Raw genomic sequence first — 17752 nt, 5'->3', positions numbered from 1 at the left:
TGTTATGCCAATTGAGCTAGATGTTCCCCGAGACCATGGTCCCCATAGCCCCCCACCCTGCAATTCAGTCCCTCAGGGAGTTTGGATCAGTTGTGAGGATTTTTGTTTTCTTTATATTGATGTATAATCCATTGTGAAGGCTGTAATCTTTGATCTTAATCAGTAAGTGCTTCAAGTCCTCTCATTTTCAGCAAGCAAGGTTGTGTCATTTGCATATCACAGCTTGTAAATGAATCTTCCTCCAATTCTGATGCCCCACTCTTCTTCATACAGTCCAGCTTCTCATATTTGCCCTGCATATAGACTGAATAAGTACGGTGAAAGGATACAACCCTGACACACACCTTTCCTGATTTTAAACCACGCAGGATCCCCTTGCTGTGTTTGAACAACCGTCTCTTGGTCTATATACAGGTTCTGCAGAGCGAAATTAAGTGTTCGGGAATTCCCATTCTTCACAATGTTATCCATAATTTGTTACGATCCACACAGCCCAATGCCTTTGTATAGTCAATAAAACACAGGTAAACATCTTTCTGGTATTCTCTCCTTTCAGGGAAGATACATCTGACATCCCTTTTTCCACGTCCTCTTCTGAAGCTGGCTTGAATTTCTAGCCTTCCCCTGTTGATGTACTGCTGCAACTGTTTTTGAATTATCTTCAGCATAATTTTACTTATGTGTGGTATCAGTGATATTGTTCGATAATTTCTGCATTCTGTTGGATCACCTTTCTTTGGAATGGGCATGAATATGGATCTCTTCCAGTCGCTTGGCCAGGTAACTTGTCTTCCAAACTTCTTGGCAAAGACGAGTAAGCATTTCCAACGCTGCATCTGTTTGTTGAAACATCTCAGTTGGTATTCTACCAATTCCTTGAGCCTTGTTTTTTTGCCAGTGCCTTCAGTGCAGCTTGGACTTCTTGCTTCTATACCATTGGTTCTTAATCATATGCTATTGAATATCGACCAATTCTTTTTAGAACAGTGACTCTGTGTATTCCTTCATCTTCTTTTGATGCTTCCTGAGTTGTTCGATATTTTCAGTATCACAACTCAAGGCTTCAATTTTTTCTTCCGTTCTCTCGAGTAACGCCAAACATGTTCTTCCCTTGTGGCTTTCTAACTCCCAAGTTTTTGCACATTTCATTATAATACTTCACTTTTTCTTCTCAAACTGCCCTTTGAAATCTTCTCTTCAGCTCTTTTACTTCATCATTTCTTCCATTCGCTTTAGCTACTCGATGTTCAAGAGGAAGTTTCAGAGACTCTTCTGATACATGTTTCGGTCTTTTCTTTCTTTCCTGTCTTTTTAAAGCCCTTTTACTTTCTTCATGTATGATATCCTTGATGTCATTCCACACCTTGTCTGGTCTTCAGTCATTAGTGTCCAATGCATCAAATCTATTCTTGAGATGGCCTCTAAATTCAGGTGGGATATAGTGGGATATACTCAAGGTCGTACTTTGGCTCTCATGGACTTGTTTTAATTTTCTTCAACTTCAACTTCAACTTGCATATGAGAAATTGATGGTATTACACAGATCTAATTCATGTTGTTGTTAGGTGCCATCAAGTCAGTTCCGACTCATAGCAACCCCATATACAACAAAATGAAAAACTGCTTGGTTATGTGCCATCCTCACAATCATTGCTATGTTACACTGTTGGAGCCACTATGTAAACCCATCTTGTTAAGGGTCTTCCTTTCTTTTGCTGACCCTCTGCTTTACCAAGCATGATGTCCTTCTCCATGGACTGGTCCCTTGTGATAACATGTCCAAAGTACGTCAGACAAAGTCTCGCTATTCGCCCTTCAGAGGAGCATTCTGGCTGTACTTCCTCCAAGACAGATATGTTCATTCTTTTGGCAGTCCATAGTATATGCAATATTCTTCACCAACACCATAATTCAAATCAATCAATTCTTCTTCGGTCTTCTTTATTCATTGTCCAGCTTTGGAATGCATTCGAGGTGACTGAAAATACAATGGCTTGGGTCAGGTGCACCTTAGTACTCAAAGTGACATAAGCTGATATATAATCCACAATTTTCACACTTGGATACTTCCAGTAGTACAGGCTAAGTTCATTATGCAAGATTATTATACCTTCTCCCTAAATATTTGGTATATTTTTATTCTAACAACAGAATTTTCAAAATACAGTCATTTCCTTCTTCTATTAATGGACATAACTGTTAGATTCCCAAAGATAAACATTTCTTGGAGTCTTTATATGGCTCAAGACATTTATAGGAACTCCTAACTTCACTTGTTTTAAAATTGAAAAGGTAAGAAGTTACTGGAGTAATTACAGATTTATGTCCAGTAAATATACAAATATGTTTAAGTATTCCCCTACTCTTTCCCCATACTCTAGTCTATCTCTCTCTCTCTCTTTTTTCCCCCTTGATACAGATTCTGTCTGAAAGACAAACAATATATTTTGAAGTATAAATACAAAAGAACACAAAACCCATTGGCTTAAATATGCTTCCATAGAAAAACTCATAAATTCTCTATGCACAACTACCTATGACATATTCATGCTAAAAAGAAAAAAAAAAATTAAACCTGAATCTGGTCACACTCTGGCTCTACCAATTTACAAGAAACATAAGGGACAGAGGAACATGTTAAACAACACCAAGAGTATACAATAGGCAAAATCTAGACTGTCGGAAACTCCATGGGACAACAAACCCAGTTTCTTCAACAACTAAGTTTCGATGAAAAAGACATGGGTGGGGAGGTTGGAATCTATAGATTCGAAGAGACTTAATGGACATAAACATCTGTAATTTATAGATCATATTTCAATTATGATTCAACCAACAGTTAAAAATTCATGAGACCATTTGAGAAATTTGAAAACAGACAAGATATTTGATGATACTAGGGAATTACTGTTATTTTTTTAAATATGATAATAGAATTATAGTTATGTTTTTTAAAAGTGCATTTACTTTTTAAGAGATACATACTAAAATATTTCCAGATAAAAGGATATAATGTCTGGGATTTATTTCAAAACAATACAGAAAGGAAGAATGAAGTTTGAGTAGAACATACATGAAATAAGATGAACAATAGTTGATAATTGTGCTGGGTGATGAATACATGGTCCATTATACTACTCTATTTTTGTATATGTTTGAAATCCTCCATAATATGTAAGAAAAGAGTTTTGATAAGTGTAATCTGATCAATAGGCTGATTATGTTCATTATACTATTTATATTTATTGCATAAATGTTAAAATAATAGTAGAAGTTTATTCTTCAATATATAATTCTTCAAAACTTAGGATCCAATTTAAAGAAGCACTGGACTCAGTATTGGCTCCTTGGTAAATACTCCTATCTGATAAGCATTACGCCAGGAACACGGGCACATAGTTCACTGGCGAATTTTACTGTGCAAAATTGTATCAAAGATGCTAAAGCTGAAAAAAATTTGTTCTACGTTCAACTGAAAGGTTAGTTATCTAGTAATAAAAAATATCCGAAGTTATTTCAATATTTTATTGGTTATATATTAATAATTTGTTCTTAAAACCAAAGCTTGTAAAAAATTGTTTAATATATGAACCACTTCACATGTATATTCAATTATTGAATGTAACAACTACAGTAAAGAAGCTAGAATAAGAATGCTGCTCTTTCCCAAAATTTCCGGTTCTGTGGCATATCATTAGAATCACATATTCTTAGATTTGTGACCTAACCAATATGAATCAAACACCGGTTACAGTTCCTGGTTCGTAATCAATAAGGAAGCCTGATTCAAATGGTTGAATTCATTTAGCCTATACTGATTTGAATGACTGGCTTATACTTTTCCTTCACAATTCCTTAAAAAAAAAACCAGGTTCCCAACCGAAGGACTCAACGTTAGCTATCACTAACACTTGTTAGAGAATGCCATCTATGCCATGGGCCACATCCCACTGCACTGTAGGTTAAGAGTGCTCTTTCACCCAACTGGTAGAGAGAATTCATTGATTTTGCTACCCAACACAGACTCTCATGACTTGTAGCAAGAATACTTTGAATGATTCCCACCTCTGCTATTCTCAGCCCATGGGCTTTGGGCGAAGCCAACTCCAGCCTCAGATTCCAGGGGTGGAACATGGACCTAGTCTAAGTCAACTGTACATAATCCCAATGACTGATTCAGAGATGAGCATATGATTCAAGTTGGGACAATTAGGAAGGTGGAGCCTCGATTCCAAGACTTTTTAAAACTAGATTTGGTGTTATGATGCTGTGAGTCTGGAATTACTAAGAATGAATTTAATCCAGCAAAAGGCAGAGCTGAGAGGTAGGGAGCAGGTCAGACCTGATTCCAGCTGTACCAGAACCTAGATCTAAAAGTCGACTTTTAAAAATATGAAGCCAAGAACTTCTCTTTTGCTTAAGCTACCTGTGTAGAGCTTTGGAATCAGACATATTTTAGAATTAGACTTCAGTAGGAATCCTCATTGTCATTCAAAGGTTGTGTGGGCTTCAGCAAATTACTTAACTCTGTTAACCTAAATTTTCTCATAGTACTCTGCAACATAGTTATATATGTGGTAATACATATGTTCCATCAGTGGTATAAGTACAGTAGTTTGGGAAATACTGTATTAAACCCATAATATCCAACACCGAAATACTATATTAAACCCATAACATCCAACACCAAACAGGAAGTTTTATATTTTCAGTTAATATACTTACAGTCTCACCAAATATAAAGCATGTGACATTTTAAAAACACTGGACAGCTTTGTTATCAGTATAGAATAAATAAATGATAACAGTTCCGGAAGAAAACTGCATAAGGCCCTAATGATTCTAGAAAGAAAAATCACCATAATATTAACATCCATTCAAAACAAAGGTTCAAGTCTTGGTTACATGCCAAAATATGTTTTGCAAGTTTCAAAAGTCAGGAATTAATAAGCCTAATGTTTTCTCCTCAAAGTGCAACATCTTACCTCAGTATATTGGCAAATCCTCTCTAAACCAATTTAAATTTTACAATCATATTGCTTTCTCTCCTACCTATGACTAATATACTGAAAAGAATGGGTAGGTCCTAAGAGCCTCTTATGAGTCTATAAGCAAATCTGTTGTCTCATGTTTATCAAGATATTTAAAGAAACAAACATTTCTTCTGATAGAATATATTATCTCAGTTGTACTTTTCATCTCTTCTCCACAATATCAACACAGCATTATGATGTGGTTAAATGATTTCATTATCATATAAAAGCCATCAATCTCTACCATCAGAAAAGAGAAGCAATGGGAAGATAAGTCCATGCTTTTTATGCTCTCCTAGGATAATTTTAGGACTTTTATTTAAACAATGTTAAGTTTAACCTTCATCTACAAGTCTGTGAAACAGATGTAAGACTGTATAGTTCCAATGAGTCAACATAAAAGGTTCAAATGTCTCTCTACTTTGAATCAAACGCCCTCTGTTAAACTGCAGTGATATTTAGCAGTGGTCTGTGATATCCTACTGAATATATCAACTTAACTTGCTGATAACCAGGACAGATTTCCTCGTCACATCTAAATTTGAGAAACTAAGTATATTTTCTCTATTGCTATATGGAAAGTTCTCAGAGCACAAATTTTTGGTTCCCAAAAGTAATATCTAAGTCATGACTTAAACCCATTTTAACAATGTTAAAAAAGGAGGAGGTTGGTTCCTAATCACTGTACTAAGGCAGGTTTTTGTTTTTATTGAATTTGTAGATGAGTACCATAGAACAACTAATTTACAAACTTATAAATAACAACCATGTAATCATTTTTTAAAATGACTTAAATTACACCCATACATGGAATTAGCATAGTATACTGAACAAGAATCTACCTAACAAATTACCAAAGAATCATCAATAAATTTTTAACTTCAACTTTTAAGTGCTCCAAAGTTTAGACAGAGTTATCCTATTTTCTCCGAGCAGATGTTCATTTGGACATATTCCTTATTTATTGATATACTGTATTCAACGCTACAGTCACATTTCTTAAACAGGAACTTGGCAACTTTCAATTGTATGGTAAATATTGACATGTCCCAGCATGTCAATATTTATACTTTCAAGACTTTGATGAGTCTCTGCAACAATGCCTGCATCATATTTCTTACCACTTGCTTCTGTTCCAATTGAGCAAAGCCCTTCCTTATTCAATAAAATTCTCATTAACTGTCCAGATTGGATTACAAGTAAACTAATAGCATCCTCTCGCACAAAGACCAGATTGAGCTCTTTACTTATTGCAATTATTTGGTCACGTCTGTAGGGTTTATAAAACTCAGGAAATGAGACAAATTAATTGTTCTGCAAGTAACAGTTGTACTTGATCACTAGACTTAATCTCAAACCTCAGCATCATTTTCAACCTCATTAATACAGAAGCCTTTTCAGAATGTATGGAGTTGAACTATTTCCTTTTTCATTAGTCCTAAAAGCTAGGCAAAGTTATATAGATGGGCCTATAGGCTGCAACAATGATGGTGATATTTAAACTACAGTTTGAATTCAGAATGCATATCATAAAGAGCAGTTGGAAAGCCTGGCTCATTATCTAGGATTAAACAATGCTTTACATGCAAAAATTAGTTTATCTAATTTTTGTGCCAAGTGTCAGAGACCATGTTAACAAGCTAATCATCACTGATTCAACCTTAAAAGTAAATTTCCTTATCATGGGGAGAAAATCTTTGCAATAACTTGTAAACACTCTGGGGTCTTCCAATGGCACACAGCAAAATTCCATTTAAAGCTACTGGTAGTACAGGCCTCTAGCAAAAACCTAAGTGCCTCGTGAGCAGTTTGGAATCCTTGCATGGATTTATTCTTTCTGGTAATTTAAACCTAAATAAACAGTATTTTCCTCCCCAAAAGAGCCCAATTTCATTGTTAAAAAATTGCTGTCTACAATACATAGTACCCTCTTCAATGATTTCAGCCAAAGTCTTAGGAAAAAAAAGCACAATTCATTTTCTTATCAGTGCTGTCAGCTTCACAAATGACAAAGAGCAAACTGCCCACAGCTATAAAATGCATTAGCCACTTCCTACTTGTACAAAGGGTGGCAAGCACACAGTTAAGTACTCAGCTGCTTGTGTAAAAAGAACTGTTGTCCTATTATTTTAAAGACAGTCACTTTTGTCCTAGGAAAGAAAGTATAGCAAAAAGAGTATTGATTGACACAGAAGACCCATCCTGGAATCAAAATGCGATGGCTTAATAGCTGAGTGGCTATGGTCATGCCATTAATGCATCAAAACATTCATCGACTACTTGCTATATACTAGGCTTTGATATTCCAAATATGAATAAGACACAGTCCCAGCTCCCTAGTGAGATGGAAATACCCAAAGAAAATTATAAAGTGCAGAAGCAACGTGGGAGCAACTCTGAAAAGCAGCACTTAAGCCCGTCTGACATTACAGGGAAGGCTTCATTGAGTAACATCTGATATGAGTCTTAAAAGGATGAGAAAGAAATGGGTTTAGGGTTTACGAGTGAAAGGAGAAAGGTAGGGAAGGGTATTCCAGGCAGAAAAGTCTGCATGAGTAGAAGTATGGAGGCAAGAAACAGCATGATATAAGCAAATGATAAACAATCATTAGACAGCATATCAGGAATTACAAACTCAAATACTCAATCAAGTTCATTCACTCAGCCAAAATTTGTTGAGTATATTTCAGATAAGGAGCCCTGGTGGAGGACTGGCCAAGCACTCGGCTGCTAATCGAAAGGTCGGCAGTTTGAACCCACCAGAAAGATGTGGCAGAATGCTTCCGTAAAGATTAAACCCATTGCTGTTGAGTCGATTCCGACTTATAGCGACCCTACAGGACAGAGTAGAACTGCTCTATAGGGTTTCCAAGGAGCAGCTAGTGGATTTGAACTGCCAACCTTCTGGTTAGTAGATGAGCTCTTAACCACTGAGCCATCAGGGCTCCAGCCTTGGAAACCCTATGGGATCTTCACGCCTTCCCGATATGTTCAAGTTGACACTGCTCAATTCAAATCATATCTACTTACAACAAATATATTTTTTTACACTAATTTTTGTTGTTTCTCTGCACATTTAGGTTTTTGACACCATTAATGTCTGTTTTCTGTTCCAGGAGCCAATCTAGGCTAACACATTACATTTAGAACTTTACATTTTAATACAACTTACATATTTTTTAAAAATATCACTCTAGCTGTTGTATGAGAATAGAATGGAGGGAGGCAAGGGTTGAAGAAAACAGGGAGATAAGTTAGAACACCTATTGTAAGCCAAGCAAGAAATGATAGAGGCTAATAGAAATCTAAGGAAGACATGATCACAGGAGTACATGGCAGGAAATGGTCAGATTCTAGACATAGTTTACAGAGAGAGCCAAGAGAATTTGCTCATGGATTTGATGGAGTATAATAGGAATCAAGGATGACCCCAAAGATTTAACTCTGAATAACTAGCTGTATAGGGTTGCCACCAATTGAGACGAGAAAGAATGGGACAGCTTTAGGGCAAAACGAGTTCAGTTTGGGACATTTGAGTTTGAGATCTCTTTTAGACGTAGAGGTAGTTATCCACCTCTGCATCTCAAGCAGAGATGTTAAGGTAGACAACTGGATATGAAAGTCTGGAGCTCGAAAAGAATGGGAGCTAGGAATATAAATGTGAGAATCATCGGTATACAGATGGTATTTAAAGCCATGAGGCTTGATGATATTATCAAGAGGAAGTATAAACAGAAGGGAAGAACAGACCAAAGATTAAGCCTTGAAATATTTCAACAAAAAGAGATCAGGAAGAACAGAAGGATCCAGCAGAGGAGGCTGATAAGAAACAATAAATGAGGTAGAAGGAAAACCAAGAGAGTGTGGTGTCCTGGAAATTAAGTGAAGAACATAGAGTGAAACTTGTCAAGAGCAGGAACTCAATGGGATGCCTTGTTTTTCCAAGTCTCGGAAGTTTTCCACCTTTGACAGCATGCAGTCTTACCGCTTTTCTATAGTTCTCTATTACTGGAAAATATTTGAGTTGTCCTTCTCTGAAAGGTTTCTGCCTTACACAGGTTCCGGCTTTTGCAGGTTTTACTGCATAACATTGAAAAGGGAGTAATCATCTGTGTCAAAGGTGGCTGATAGGTCAAATACCTTGAGGCCTAAGAATGACCACCACGTAGAGATCACTCCTGATACTAACAAAAGCAGTCTTGGTGGAGTATGAGGGCAATAGCTGTACCCGAGTGAGTTTAGTAATAGAAAAAGAATTGGGATATGGGAAATAGACAACTCGTTAAACTCCTTGGAGGATTTTTGTTGCAGAAAGGAACAAATAAATGGGGTTGGAAGTAGAGTTAAGGGAAGTATTTCTTATGGTGAGAGAAATAGCATGCAGGCCAAGCAAAACTTTTGTGGGTCTTAATTTGAAAGCAATGGGGAAAGAGAATGTGAGAACAAAAAAAAAAAAAAAAAAAAAAAACAAATGACTGGAATACAAAGAATCTTACTTAACCTCAGGATTAAGATGAAGGCTGGTTGAGGACCAGAGAAAACAAACAGCTCAGCAGGCAATGTCTTTCAACATACGGGAGTGTTAGTGAATAAAAAAAGGCAAATAATGTAAAGGGAAACTATCACCATCAATATTATCATTAATACTAGACACAAGTAAGAAGAGAACAAGGGAGAACGTGGTTTGCAATACCAATTTAATTTTAAAACTCTGTACTGAGTACCTAATACATACAAAGCCAGGGTATTTTCAATCACCTCATATGCATGCAAAAGCTGGACAATGAATAAGGAAAACCGAAGAAGAATTGATGCCTTTGAATTTTGGCATTGACAAAGAATATTTAATATACCATGAACTGCCAGAAGAACAAACAAATCTGCCTTGGAAGAAGTACAGCCAGAACGCTCCTCAGAAGCTAGGATAGCGAGACTTAGTCTCACGTACTTTGGACATGTTATCAGGAGGGACCGGTTCCTGGAGAAGGACATCATGCTTGGTAGAGGGTCAGTGAAAAAGAAGACGACCCTCAATAAAATGGAATGATACAGTTCCTCCAACAACAATGTGTTCAAGCATAGCAACCACCACTGGATAGCCCAGGACTGGGCCATGTTTCGTTCTCTCGTGGATAGGGTCACTATGGGTGGGAACCAACTGGACAGTACCTAACAACATATTTCCATCATCATCGCTTCCCTCAAGCTTCTAATTTAGTGAAGGAGAACCATGCACACATTAACAACCAAGACTTCCTGCACGCTTACTGCATGCTAAACACTTGGCTAGATGATTTACTGAATTAACTCTCTTAATCCTCACACCACTGTGCACTGTCTCACGGAAAATATAAATATGCACTATGTTTACAAATAATTCTAGGAAGCCATGAACTCAAAGTGGGAAGTACTCTCCTAGATGCGAGAGACAATAATTTTTTAACAAAGGAATAATGCAGTCTGATTTGCTTTTTAGGAAGAAAATAATCAAAGACGGTTTGCAATGAGAATCCAGAGCTGAGCTACAGAAAGAAGACTTTTGAGACAGTTAAAGTGATATAAATTAGTACTTAAACTAGGTCTTTGGCAGCAAAAAAACAAAAGCAGGGAGTTTATGTGCTTAATGATCACACAGCTCAATCACAGACTCCCCAGCGATCTTACCAGATGTCAGATTAACTTTGCTGTTTTACAAGAATGTAATAAACACTATACATGTATGTTCAACCTCATCTGTTGACATTTATATTTCTCTATGGATAACTTAAAAAAAGTTACTACAAACATTGTTTTGTATTATTTTGAAGCTGAGGTATATGAGAGCCCACAGCCTAAACTATAGTCCATAAAAATAATAAGCACATCAACTGTCATCTCCAACAACTTCAGTTTCCTGATGATCTTCACAGGTAACTTGAAACACAGCTCCATACAGAAGTACCATATTCCTACACAAATAAGGCACACCTTGAACGTTTGTTTGTCAACTGCCGCCACCCCCACCCCCACCAAGGTATCTTCCTAAGCACCCTAATTTTTTTACAGCAGCATGTAAAAAAAAAAAAAAATTGGCGTAGCAGCCCTTATGAAAATACCTTGTGGGGGGGAGGGTGTAGTTGGCAAACAAACATGGAAGGTGCATGTTATTTGCATAAAATACGGTAATACTCTGAAGTGTCCACAAAGATGAAGACAATCCTCACAGAAAAGCCAATGTCCGTTATGCCTACAGACACATTTACTACTCTAAAAGCCAGGCTTGATGAGTTGCAAAACATAATTTCCGTAACTAAGCAAAGTTTAACATGAATGGCAAGAGTTTTAACGTATAATATAAAGCACTTACAATAAAGAGGCAGATTTTTGGGGTTTTTTTGGTTTGGGGGAAGGTACTGTACATTTTTATACATTTCTCATTCCTTTCTTCCTCATTAAATTGAGGCCATCTTTACCCTTTTACTATACTCTCATGATGCCTTGAATAAAGCTGGTGCTCAATAAACACTTGCTAATTTGTATATCTATCACCTGTCTGTCAGTTTGTCATACTATGGTGGCTTGAGTGTCGCTGGGGCTAGCAATGCAGTAGTTAAGCATTTGGCTACTAATTAAAAGGTCAGCAGTTCGAATCCACCAGCCGCTCCTTGGAAACGCTATGGGGCAGTTCTACAGTTCTACTCTCTCCTATAGGGTCACTGAGTCAGAATTTGTTGGATGACTTTTTTTTTTCTTTATTATTGATATGCCTTGAATACCAATTCATGCAAGGAAACATCAATCTTCGTTTTTTTTTTTTTTTTTTTTGACTGTTGCTGTGATACTGGAAGCTATGCCACTGGTATAGGGTGACCCATGGTGGGCAGGTCTCAGCAGAGCTTCCAGACTAAGACAGTCTAGGAAGAAAGGCCTGACCATCTACTTCTGAAAATTTGCCAATGAAAATCCTATGGATCACAAAAGAATATTGTCCAGTACAGTGCCATGAGTCTCCTAGGTTGGAAGGCACTCAAAACACACAGTGGCCAGGAAGAATGGACTGGAATATATCAAGGATAGGGAAGATGGTGCAGAACCTGGCAAAGTTTCATTGTTACACATGGGGTCACCATGAGTAGAAGCCAACTAAATAGCAACGAATAAATTTGTATATGTGACCAATTCTTGACAATTCAGGATAATGGATTCAGAAACCAAGCTAGTTATGGTAAAAAATAAATAAACAAAACAAAAATTTAAGTGTGCAGTTGTAAACAATGTAACCACTGATAGCAAAAACCCCAAGTGCTCTAATTTTACTGCCCTAAATATAGTAGGGTCTCATAGTTTGGCACAGTAGAGCTTATAAATGAATATCTCATGAGACACTGACTCACCTTCCGAGTCAATAGAAAAATTGGTCTTAGAAGAACCCTCCGCTGCCTGATACTCTGTGCCTCTGCCTTTTGAATAATTCCAAGAACTATGCAACCGTGAATAGGTTAAGGTCTTCTCTATCTAAAAACTACCAAAAGAAAAAACAGGGTGGGGGAAGGGAGCATCGCCTACTAGAATTATTAAAATTAAAGGAAGCTTAAAAATACTATTACTGATGAAAAAGCATGATAACTTCTCTACAGTAACTAATCAATTACTGTACTCAGGAAAGGTCAGTTCCTTTCCACTTATTATTACAGAAAGTCCTTTCCTGGCCCCAAGGGTTTCAGCCCCAGATGGAATACAACCCTTGCACATTTGGCAAAAAGCTCGCAGGGAGGGATAGAAGGCGGGTGTTAGGGGGTTGATCAAATAGCCTACTCCATACAGCCCTCCAGATTTAACTGGCCTCCTTGGTTAGCCACAACGAATCCAAAGCATTTCAAAAGCGCTTTACATGCCCAGGATTCCCTCAGGTGCCAGGAGAAACCAAAAAGCAAGCCCAACAGGTGCATGCCTAGCGGATGAAGACGGGGAACCCTGGCGGCCCAGCGACCCCACAAGCGGAACGCCAAGAGCCACACACTGAGGGGGATCCGAGCCAGGTAAACTCCGTACACTGCGGAGGTCCTGAGGAAAAATCACACGGAACTATAACAACACCATCAACACTGCGCATTACTATTACTTAAACGCAGCACCCACTTCCGAACCCTACCTCTCGGTCACTCCACTTCCGGTCTTCTCCAAAACGGCCTCTCCCCTAGATAGATGTCCTGCAGCCAATGAGAGCGCCAGTGCCTTCGCAGGGCCGCTTGACTTTTCCTAAGTCCCACCTCTTCCGGAAGAAAGGAGCCTATCCTGGCGTCTGAACCGCGCGGCCCGAGAGGAGGTGCTTTGTCAGGCCCAACCGGACGGCGGGAGAGAGCGAGAAGGGCGGGAGGAGCGTGCAAGCCTTTTCCGCCCTGGGCCCGGAAGGGTGATGTGGCTGGGGCTTCGCCGGCCTCACTATGGTAAGAGTCGGGGTTATGGGGTCGCGGCTGAGCTTCGCAAAGGGGCTCAGGCCCAAGCTGGAGCTGGAGGGTGGGGTAGTGACCCTGGGTACGCGGGCCAGGGAGCCGTCTTTAGTCTGACTCTCCGGGGGTTCGGAGGATGCACAGGCCCCGGAGCCATGTGGTCCCTGCACGTCCATCCAGGAAATCTGAGCCTGTGGTTCAAGGAGTACCCCGGGTTTCGGAGCCTGCCTCTCCTGCAGGGGGCCACTTTCCTGCATTGTTTGAAAGAAATCCGCTGGTTTGGTTTAAGCCATCGGTCCCATAGGTTCTCTGTGGTCATTGATCCTTTGAGGCATTCGAGTTTCTCGAGTTTACTCATTTGTTTCGTTTTGTTTTTTAATTTTTCTGTTTTTTGCGCCTCCTTATCTCTGTTTCTGAGCCTGACCGGTGTTGTTTATTTGACCGTTGTTTCATTCCACAAACTCCACACCTTCATTCTCTCATATTAAATCAGTGGCCTTTTCAGACCCCTCCCACTCCATTCTCTTAACCTTAAAGATGCTACTTAACAAACTGTAGCTCTTAATGATTGGAATTCTCTGCAGAGGTGTTTTTCTCTTCTACAAGCTTAATGTACTTGAAGTGGTTGCTCTGGCTTCCGACCCTCTTCCTCTACAGCCCCCGCCCCCCGAGACGTATTATTTTGTGATAGTGCAGATTTTTTTGATAGTTGAGGTGTCAGAAAATCTTGAACTGTAAATTTATAAAAGTTCTCAAAAAAGGCTTATCTCCCCAGGCTGAGAAGAACAGGTAAAGCAGCTTGGCCCGAGGACAGAGGTAATAGGTGGTTGTTTTGTTGTTGGTAGGTGCAGGTCAGTCGGTTCCGACTCATAGCGACCCCAAACACTGCCAAGTCCTGCACCATCCTGAGAATAGTTGCTGTGTTTGAGCCCATTATTGCAGCCACTGTGTCAGTCCATCTCGTCTTCCTCTTTTCCGCTGATCTCTACTAAGCATAAGGTCCTTCTTCAGGGAATATTCCTTCCTGATAACATGTCCAAAGTACGGAAGAGAAAGTCTCGCCACAGAGGCGTATTTTGTTACGGTAAATGTCAACCGCCTATCGTTTGAATTTATGACGTCCATGTGCTAAATATTGCATATATGAACATATTTTCGAGGAAGGAAACATGCTTTTTATTATATACTGTAAAGTAGCTATGACCCCAAAAAAGCTAAGGCTCACTATTACAGGTGAAAAGTTGCTAAGCTTGTGTTCCCAGAAATTCCTCCAGAATCATATTAAATCCATATAAAACCCTTAGACATTGAGTCAAAAACTCACTAATTGTTGCCTGCTTTGTGCTGGGTACTTTGCTTATGGCTGGAGCATAAGTTCCAGTCTCTTCCTTAGAGAAGTTTACCACCTGCTAAGAGGAAATGGTCGATTTTTGGTAGGTTATTCCTTCTCTGGCTAAGGAAATTATTCTCCATTTCACCCGCTTTCCCCACCTCCCACATGATAGATTCTGTTACTTAGAAAATTTGATTCCTTTTGAATTTAGAAGGAGCAGGGAGACTTGGGCATAATTCTTGCATAATCTTCCTAGAAGCTGAATTATTTTACTTACAGTACAAGATAAAGATATACTCCTCTTTTCGTTGTCTTACTGTCATACGTACTAGTTAAAAGCATGACATGTTCTGTGTTTAAGATCAGTATTTAAACTGTCTTGCCATGCTTTTCCAAAAGTGAAAATAATAACTTTCATTTATTGAGCACTTGCTATGTGCCAGGCACAGCACTAAAAAGCAGTTTATATACTTTGTCTTATTTCAGGCTCACAACAACTTTTGAGGAGGTGTTTACAGGTAAAGGAAGTGAGGCACAGAGACTGGCTTGCCTGAGATCACACACCTAGCAGGTAGTGAAGCCAGGACTCAAATTTATTTTTAGGTCCGTATGCCAGAAATCTTCATGCCGTTGTCAACAGACTAATGACGTAACTGAGGATGAAATATGTCTTAGTGATTTATTACTCTCAGATATAAAATACGGATGATGGAATACTGCCAAGTGATTAATTTTTCTTTCTTGCTCTGTTCTTGTGAACTTGGGATGTCAGTATTTTAGAGAAGGTGGATTATAGTTGAAAGAACTACACAATGAGGCTTCAAAGATAGTTTAGCATTTAAAAAAATGAATTAGTGTCTCAGTGTTTTTGAGTTTGCACCTAGACTTAGTATGTTTGAGGTACCCCAATGATAATGACTTAAATGTGAATTTTTTAAAGAATTTCAGAATACCCATCCTCTCTTAACTCCTAGCATCCTTCAAGATTCACCTCAAGTCTCATCTCCCAAGAATGCTTCCCTGACCCCTTCCCTTTTCTTCTCTTTTTAGGTCAGGGCTTCTAACCCATTCTTCTGGTTTGAACCCCTGCTGAGAATTTGTGTTTCTAACAAGGTCCCAGGAAGTTATACATAAGATCACCTGGGGATCTTGTTAAAATGTAGATTCTGACTCAGTATATCTGGGGTGAAAATGCAAATTCTCGGCAGGGGTTCGAACGGGAACAAACCGATTCCAAGCCCTGTTTTAGGTATTCATCTGGATATTCCTAGTCCATGTGTATTCCTCCAGTATCCCTCTAACTTGACGCACAGAAAACAGCAACAGAGTGTGGCGTATATTGACCCTTCTCGAGATGGAGTTCTTAAGAGACCATGTCTTTTACTCTCTACACCCACAGTGCCAGTTAGAGTTACCCTTTGCCATAGCGTCAATTCTGTAGAACTGCCTGATAGGGTTTCCAAGGCTGTAAATCTCTACAGAAGCCAACTGCCACACAGCTGCTGGTAGTTTCATACCACTGACCTTTTGGTTAGCAGTTGATCACTTTAACCACTGCACCACCAGAACTCCTACTGTGCCACCAGCCCACTGCTGTTGCATCGATTCTGATTCATAGTGACCCTGTAGGGCAGAGTAGAACTCCCCATAGGGTTTCCAAGAAGCAGCTGGTGGATTTAAACTGCCAACCTTTTGGTTTGCAGCCAAGCTCTTAACCGCTCTGCCACCGGGGCTCCGCAATTAGAGTTATTAAGTGCCGTTGAGTCGGTTCTGACTCATAGCAACCCTATAAGACAGTAGAATTGCCCCCATAGGATTTCCGAGGAGCAGCTGATGGATTTGAACTGCTGACCTTTTGGTTAGCAGCCGAGCTCTTAACCACTATGCCACCAGGGCTCCATAATTAGAGTTAGTACTCGTTAAGTGAGTGAGAGTCTGGGGATATAAAGATGATTAAAACATGTTCACTGCCTTTGAGGACTTCACAGTCCAGAGAGTGAAATTATTATTATTGTACTTTAGGTGAAAGTTTACAGAGCAAACTAGTTTCTCATTAAACAATTAATACACATATTGTTTTGTAACATTGCTTGCCAACCCTACATGTCAACACTCTCCCCTCTCAACCTTGGGTTCCTTATTACCAGCTTTCCTGTCCCCTCCTGCCTTCTTGTCCCTGGCTGGTGTGCCCGTTTAGTCTCATTTTGTTTTATGGGCCTATCTAATCTTTGGCTGAAGGGTGAACCTCAGTAGTGACTTCAGTACTGAGCTATAAGGGTATCTGGGTGCCATACTCTTGGGGTTTCTCCAGTCTGTCAGACTAGTAAGTCTGGTCTCTCTTTGTGTGTGTGTGAGTTAGAATTTTATTCTGCATTTTTCTCCTGCCTTGTCCAGGATCCTCCATTTGATCCCTGTTAGAGCAGTTGGTGATGGTAGGCAGGCACTATCTTGTTGTGCTGGACTCAGTCTGGTGGAGGCTGTGGTAGCTGTGGTCCGTTAGTCCTTTGGACTAATCTTTCCCTTTTGTCTTTGGTTTTCTTCATTCTCCCTTGCTCCAGACAGGTGAGACTAATGAAGTATCTTAGATGGCTACTTACAAGCTTTTAAGACCCCAGATGCTACGCACCAAGGTAGAATGAAGAGCATTTTCATTATAAATTATATTATGCCAGTTGAGCTAGATGTTCCCCAAGACCATGGTCCCCCACTGCCCTCAGCCTAGTAATTTGGTCCCTCAGGGAGTTAGGATGTGTCCATGGAGCTTCCGTGACCTTGCCTTGGACAAATTGTGCTGGCTTCCCCAATAACATGTACTGTCTTAACCCTTCACAAAAGTTACCACTTATCTATTGTCTATTTAGTGTTTTTCCCTCCCCACCTCTCTCCTCCCTCATAACCATCAAAGAATGTTTCTTTTTGTGTGTAAAGCTTTTCATGAGTTTTTATAGTAGTGGTTT

The 17752-nt window shown here is 39.3% G+C and overlaps 2 protein-coding genes across 6 annotated transcripts in view; one reads left to right on the top strand and one right to left on the bottom strand.

Moving 5' to 3' along the window:
* Positions 1–13284, bottom strand: part of XRCC4 (X-ray repair cross complementing 4) — a 329420-nt gene extending 316136 nt beyond the window's left edge. For 2 of the 5 annotated variants that reach the window (XM_023742782.1, XM_023742783.1), the window contains exon 1: positions 13165–13284. The gene's annotated coding sequence lies outside the window, so the exon portion shown is untranslated. Of the gene's footprint in view, positions 1–12406; positions 13131–13164 lie in introns of those variants that run through there. The other 3 variants (XM_023742780.1, XM_004388837.2, XM_023742781.1) reach the window with 3 other exon arrangements.
* Positions 13285–13377: 93 nt separating this feature from the next.
* TMEM167A (transmembrane protein 167A) overlaps positions 13378–17752 on the top strand; it is a 30929-nt gene continuing 26554 nt past the window's right edge. Inside the window, exon 1 of the mRNA XM_004388835.2 lies at positions 13378–13459. Within this exon, the coding sequence (XP_004388892.1) occupies positions 13457–13459 (3 nt within the window). The 5' untranslated portion in view covers positions 13378–13456. The remainder of the gene's footprint in view (positions 13460–17752) is intronic.

This window comes from Trichechus manatus, unplaced genomic scaffold, assembly GCF_000243295.1.
Source record: "Trichechus manatus latirostris isolate Lorelei unplaced genomic scaffold, TriManLat1.0 scaffold00217, whole genome shotgun sequence".
Lineage (NCBI taxonomy): Eukaryota > Metazoa > Chordata > Mammalia > Sirenia > Trichechidae > Trichechus > Trichechus manatus.
This window is presented reverse-complemented; position numbering and strand designations above follow the sequence as displayed.